This window comes from Dreissena polymorpha, chromosome 8, assembly GCF_020536995.1.
Source record: "Dreissena polymorpha isolate Duluth1 chromosome 8, UMN_Dpol_1.0, whole genome shotgun sequence".
Classification (NCBI taxonomy): Eukaryota; Metazoa; Mollusca; class Bivalvia; order Myida; family Dreissenidae; genus Dreissena; species Dreissena polymorpha.
Genome location: NC_068362.1, coordinates 63698504 through 63705772, shown reverse-complemented (window position 1 = coordinate 63705772; position 7269 = coordinate 63698504). Strand labels below are relative to the sequence as shown.

The 7269-nt window shown below is 38.0% G+C and overlaps 1 protein-coding gene across 1 annotated transcript; it reads right to left on the bottom strand.

Annotated features, from left to right (window-relative positions):
- Positions 1-2528: 2528 nt before the first annotated feature.
- Positions 2529-3313, bottom strand: LOC127840585 (uncharacterized). Its single transcript, XM_052368994.1, has 2 exons — positions 3022-3313; positions 2529-2781 (listed from the first exon to the last, which is right to left on the bottom strand). The coding sequence occupies exons 1-2, from the start codon at positions 3311-3313 to the stop codon at positions 2606-2608; spliced, it is 468 nt and encodes a 155-aa protein (XP_052224954.1). The 3' UTR covers positions 2529-2605.
- Positions 3314-7269: the final 3956 nt, after the last annotated feature.

Sequence of the window (7269 nt, the reverse complement as noted above, 5' to 3'; positions counted from 1 at the left end):
CTAGACATTAGCAAGATACAACTTCTGACCAATTTTGGTAAAGATTGGATGAAAACTACTTGAATTTGAGAGCGGACAACATTGTGATGTTTAAAACGCCCTAAGTGACCCCGTGACCTTGTTTTTGACCCGGCCTGACCCATATTCAAACTTGCCCTAGACATTATCAAGATACAACTTCTGACCAACTTTGGTAAAGATTAAATAAAAACTACTTGAATTTGAGAGCGGACAACATGGTGAGGTTTAAAACACACTAAGTGACCCCGTGACCTAGTTTTTGACCCGGCATGGCTAATGTTCGAACTTGACCTACACATCATCTAGTTACAACTTCTGACCAAGTGTGGTGAAGATCGGATTTAAACTACTTGAAATAGAGAGCGGACACCATGCTCAATGTGTAAAACGTACTAAGTGACCCCGTGACCTAGTTTTTGACCCGGTAAGGTCCATTTTCGAACTTGGCCTTAAGGTCATCTAGATACAACTTCTGACTAAGTTTGGTGAAGATCGGATTTAAACTACTTGAATAAAAGAGCGGACAACATGCTGAATGTTTAAAACGCACTAAGTGATCCCGTGACCTAGTTTTTGACTCGGCAAGGCCCATGTTCGAACTTGGCCTAGACATCATGAAGATACAACTTCTGACCAAGATTGGTGAAGATCGGATAAAAACTACATGAAATAGAGAGCGGACACTTAATACAGACCGAAATACCGACAGACAAGCTCACTCCTATATACCCCCCTAAACTTCGTTTGTGGGGGTATAATTATGTTAAGACTAGAAAAGATCGTTCATTAAATAAAATATATAGGAATAACTTAAGTCCAGAAACATTATAATGGCTAGTATTTTATTTTCACCATATAAAAAACAGGACAATGCATAGAACACAACATAAGGCATTAACATTAAAGACGCGCAAAACCATCACAAAAAGCCAAGCAATGGAAAGGAATAAAATACTCATAAAAATTATAGTTTTGCCTATTTACTCCACAATGTACAGCTGGTTTAATATATTAAACATGTCTAAAAATTTTGAGAAAGAAAAATAGCTAATAGAAATTCAAATTACCAGTGTATTTGTTTGGAGGCTGGAATGTAGGGAAAATGTTCTTGTTGAAGAGCTCCTGACTCAGTCTGTTAGTGGCGGTCTTCAACCGTGCGTCATACAATACAGTTTCCTTCTCAGTGTTGGTTGCAGCAATCTGTCTGTCTTCGTTCCAGCGCATCAGGCCCTCCAGCAGGTAAGTCTGGAAGTTGCTGGCGCTAGCACTGGTTCTTGCAGAACAATCACATTAAAAGTTCTAAATAAAGATTGTTACACTATTCTGCAGAGTTATGTATTCAACAATAGTATATGTATTGTATTTAATATTACACGTACAAGTTTCTGGTATATTGTTCATATTTGAGGAGTAGTAACATGAAACAAATATGGTTTTATTCTATATAACCACACCCTCCTTCTTCAGTGTGCCTGCCTGAGTGTATAGCTGTACATCTTTAGGGTCCTGGAGGCACTCAACATGCTTCTACTGCTGTTTCCAGAGCTCCCAGATACGCTCACGATGAAGCAGTAGTACACCCATGGTATCCCTTCCAGAGTCACCATCGAACAACTCTAAGACAGCCTGGATCCTCTCCGTGATGACCTCTGTGCTTCGAGTCATTCGACGACAGTGCAGGGACAATTCCTTCCGGTCTAGACGGGCTTGGATATCCGAGTCGGAGGGGTTTTGGATGTTGGAATAAATAAGTTCTTCCCGTTTTGCTGACTTAATGAGATTCAGGTCGGTCCTGTACCATTGGAAGTTGGTGGCTGAAAGCTGACCCATGAATGTAGCGTACAGTCTGTGGGTGTCCGTTGTGACCCCTACAGCAAGACGCCGCATGAAGTGCCACACGTCCAATCGCACGACAAGGTCAGGCCAAGCACTCCTGAAAATGTCCATCAGTGCGGACTTCCCGCAACAGTTGCTGTCCACATACAGCAGGACTGGCGGTTAAACATCAGCCTCCGGATAGCGTCTTATGATGCCTGACACCATCTCCTCCAGCCCACATCCTTCGATGGCTGTCATGACACTCATGAGTACCTGGCCATACTCATTACTTACGTTAGTGGACCACGCAGCTGTCCGAGCAGCTTCACCTGCCAGCTTCTTTGTTACCTGAAATTATTGTAAAATAATTGTAAAATACAATGGTAATTTTATTCAAAGGTTATTGTTTCTATTTTGAATAAGGCATTACAATTTTATAAAAAAAGCTTCATTAATTGGTATACTATTCTTAAATAGAACTTATGACGTTTTATGTAATTTGCAATCAACAAGTGTTGCTACGAAGTACTCAAAGTTATTATTTAACTATGGTCGTATAGTGATGAATTATGATTACACAGTTTAGATCAGTGAAACAAAAAACTGTTAGCTATAATTTAGAGCGCATTCTTCAATATCTTCCATCCATTCATACCTTCTTAGTAGAGTCCATCTTTAATACCCGACCAAAGATGGATGTTACTGCCGCCTTGACCTCTTCCGACCGAGATAAAACCTCCTGCTGATAAACACGAAGAAACCACTGCTATGTTGGTAATGGGTAGTGTGGGGGCGGCTCTTTGAAAGTTGTTGTCAAAATTACCTTAGACTGCACAGACTTGCGGTACAAAGCACAGTCGCTCATGTACTGCAGTTGTTGCTTTGTCCAACGTAAATTGTGCAGCTCGGTGATCTGCTTCTGCAGCTGAGTAGCACTGTTACCTGAAAAAACATTTTAAAGCTTCACATGTGTGTGGTTGGTTAATTTCAATCCTATGTATTATACAATAATAAGAATAGTAGGATAGACATGGAGAAAGAATTCCATCCAAAAACTTACACCATTTTATGGAGACCGAGTGACTAACTGATCGACAGACAGAATGAATCCAGTTACACGTAATGTGAATTTCATTTGTGGACGATATATTAAAATGTATAGCTTAACACAGTCATGATTACCTAAGCCTCTCTGGCGCAACAAGTATATGACACGATTGTCACATGCGCTATGGTACATCATCTGTACCGGAAACGAAGACCTGGTAGCCGGATCAAGCTGGTCCAATATGGCATCACTCCAGCCTATCTGATTCTTCTTGCAATTGATACAGTGCAAATTCTCAGTTGCAATAATGTAAAAAGAATCTCCAGCACCATCCTGGTCAGCCGGTACAGACCCTGCTTGGTCAGATGGGTCACCCTGCAGAAGGGACAGGTCAGCGCCATCCTGCATAACCGCTGTGGGATCCATAGGAACAGCCGATGTCCGAAATATCTAAACATGATTCCAAATGCAGACTTAAGCACACAAAAACTGATAAGAATAAAGGAAGTAGAAAACAAGAGATGTGTTCGTCAGAAACACAATGCCCCCTACTGCGCCGCTTTGAAATAATTTTTATTTGTTTTTACCTTTGACCTTGAAGGATGACCTTGACCGTGAACTTCCACCACTCAAAATGTGCAGCTTCATGAGATACACATGCATGCCAAATATCAAGTTGCTATCTTCAATATTGCAAAAGTTATGGCCAACGTTTTTTTGGACGGACGGACAGACTGACATACTGACATACTGACTGACGGACAGTTCAACTGCTATATGCCACCCTACCGGGGGCATACATATGTATTACAACACTGTATTACAAGACTAACAATTACTATACATACTCTAGTAATAACATGTATACGTGATAACAATAAACATTTATGCAGCTATTCAAGCCATATTGTGAAGTAAAACAGCTTCACTTAATTAAGTTAATAGTTTATAAAGTCATACACACCTGTCAAGCCTTGGCTTTTGGTTTGGTAGTGGCTGGGGCTTAGAAGGGTAATACCAAAAGCCATCTAGCTTTCTGTCATCCAGCTCTGGGTGGCCCTTACTGCTGTAAGTGAACAGGGATTTAGAAATCCACTGCTGGTCCACGTCTGGCACACAGGCTCGCCAGCCCTCGATGAAGGGAAATTATGAAATTAAAGAAAAGTGTCTGTGTAATATCTGATATTTACTTATTATGAGTGTTTGGAATTTGCAGTGTCATGATTTGGAAGGAACAGAAACATAAGCTAAAACATCAATACTTGCAAGCCATTGTTCCAGTAATTGATTTCACATGACATATATGAGTTAAGAAATAATATTCTATGATAGTTTGTAGTCGAATAACCCACAGTAAGGAGTATAGATGCGTAGGAATTAAATCACGAGTGCAAAGCACGAGTGATTTGATAAAACGCATCTATACTCCTTACTGTGGGTTATTCGACGATGAGTGATTTGATTCCTACGCATCTATACTCCTTACTGTGGGTTATTCGACTACAAACCATCAAAGAAAAATATTAATTTGATTCTAACACTATTCTGATTGATTTGGTTCAAGCTTTTGGACGTGAACTATATTGTTTATATAAGTTCACTATTTAGTGTGGTCATTGAATTGTACAAACATTTGACTTCGTTTTCATTTATAAATATTTTGCGAATGACGTCACTTTCATTGAGAACATCAATCGTAGAAACTAAATGACGTCACCTTTATTTATGCTACTGAAAAGTTGACATGCTATAAATGTTTCCTTGATTTTGTTTTTTAACAAATAACATTCTTTGCAGGCGTGGTTGTTCCACTTATCACCAAATATACCATTTGTTGTTTCATTACACTTATATACATGCTACATTTATTACTTTTCTTTTTGAGCGCATTTTAGCACGCGCATTTTACTGCAATAGTTTATTCATTTATTCGGAACTATTTTCGAAACATTAAGCTCCGCCCATAATTTATTGCAGAATAACCCACACTTGATTTCCTTCTTTGTCTATAGAAAACAAGTCGCGTTCCGTGTTAGAATTTTTCATAAGTATCATTTTTCTCAATAACTTCTTTTGTAATTTATGCTGTTATCTAAATGAGAGAACCTATCGTTAATTAAAACAATTAATACCTGTTACTGTTGGCCTCATCAATTCTGTGAAGGCAGAAGGTTGCTCCACATCTAACGACCCTTTATAGGGCTCTCGAGGGGGCTTGGTTGTCCGAAAAGGGACAGTTGTGGTAGCTGGTGGCAGCTCAACTGTCTTGCCATGGCCCACATCTAGCGACTCTCTACAGGGCTCTCCAGGGGGCTTGGTTGTCAATACAGACTGAGTGGCAGTGATGGTAGCTAGTGGTGGCTTTGTTGCAGGTGGCTGAACTGTAGACAGCTTCGCGCCAACTCCAGTGGACTGCTTGGATTGGACTGACCCTTGTGCACTAGTTGGCATTTAGGAAAAACTCACTGAAGAAGCTCCAAACCATTAACAAGATATATTAGTAAATTATTTTTTCTATAAAATAATATGTTTTAATCAATAGTAATTTTAGTTATATAATAAAGTAATGTCTAAACCATTTAATTTAATCATTTTATTCCAATAAACAACTTTTTGAATACAATTCAGTATTGTAATTTATACATCAAATTACAATAGAAGTAGAGACTTTTTACTAAACATTATATTTAATATAAAAAGAAATTTTGGCATTAAGGTTAAGAAATATTAATTCATTCCAGTAAGTGACACTTAAATGACATAAATAATTAGTATGATTGTAGTGTTGAATGATGAAAATAATTAAAAACTATGAAGAAGTAATAGCATATTAGAAATAAAATGAAAGGCTTTCAATAAGCAATTAAAGGCAGGCTAAAAAGCAAGAAAGAAAAGTATTGTGTGAGGTTAATAAATATAATGGTAAACCTCTGTTAAATAAAAAAGTGTGACAGAAAAAAACTTGCCATTACGACTTGAGGTGAAACCGATATTAAAAATAGAAACACAATGAGCAGGTGAAATTTATCAGTATAGCAGCTATGTGTTCATTACTAAGACAACAACCAACATCAGCTTACTATTCATATAGTAGAACAAAAGCCAAGGATATATAATTTCACAGAAAAGGTATCACATACACCGGATAAATTCATCATTACCTCTTGTTGGATAAACATCAGCACCACTATTCAAATAAATAACATTGAAAATGATTATTAATTATTGTACAAAAAGTTGTAAAAAAATAACAAATTACCTGTATCAACATATTTCTTCCACTTGAAAGTCATTTTGATTATATAAGGAATACAGTAAATGTATTCAGTTTATTATGATAATTGCAAACTAGATTTAAATATTTAAGTATTTAAATAACTAGTTATTTTGCATTAGAAGTTAATTACCTTTTCTAGCAGAATCCATCTGTTCAACCTCCCACACAAGCACATCATCGCTCATTTCCTTCCTGGGGAAAAACTCTGCGTGAGCAAGGTTTGGTCTGAGAGGTCGATTTCGGGCAGACTGTTCCCGCAACTGCTTACGGGCCAGGTCAGCAGGCATCTTGCTGAAAAGCTCTGCCTTGGTGGTTGGAGTACTGGCAGTGGGTGTCGGCATTTTTTCCTTCTTTGTCTTGTGGTGCTCTACAGCCTCCTTGACTTTAACAATTTAAAAGTTATTTGATGCCTTATATGCAATTACTACAACAACAGACCAACAAATCAGAAACAACTACTGACTACCAAAAATACATAGTTACAAACTCAAAATTGGAATGTTTTGGCAAACAATTTCTTCTGATAAAATAAGGAATGTGAAGTATATGCATTAACTCAAGCGAGTCATGTACATTTTTTTTAAATATTGAACCAAATTACACTTTAAATATTATCAAAACAAACAATGCTTACACTATATGTCTCCAATCAGAAGAAAACATTAAAAATAACATTTACAAACTCATGTTCCAGATAGGTGGATGTACAATAAAACAAATTAGGTAACACTTCTGTCTTATTAAAATAGAATAACATTATGATTGAACAGCTAAATTGAATATTAGTCTCACACATGTATATAAAGCAAGTAATTAATCATTTCCTCAAAGGAGTGTCTACCCGCACCTCCTTCCTCATGTCATACACAATATATGCACAAAATCCTTGGGCGTGTTCCACAACCCTGTGGAAAGTCTGTCCCCTATACTTTCCAAACTGCATTGTGTATTGCCCTAGGATAAGCTGGCGGCTAGTGACATCTCCGCCCAATCTTTGCACGGCAGCTACCGCCTGATCCTCAACCACATCTGGTGACTGACACAGTGCCGGAAGGCTGCCTGTGCTTACCATAGGGACCTCTCGGCGAATCATTCGCAGATCCCC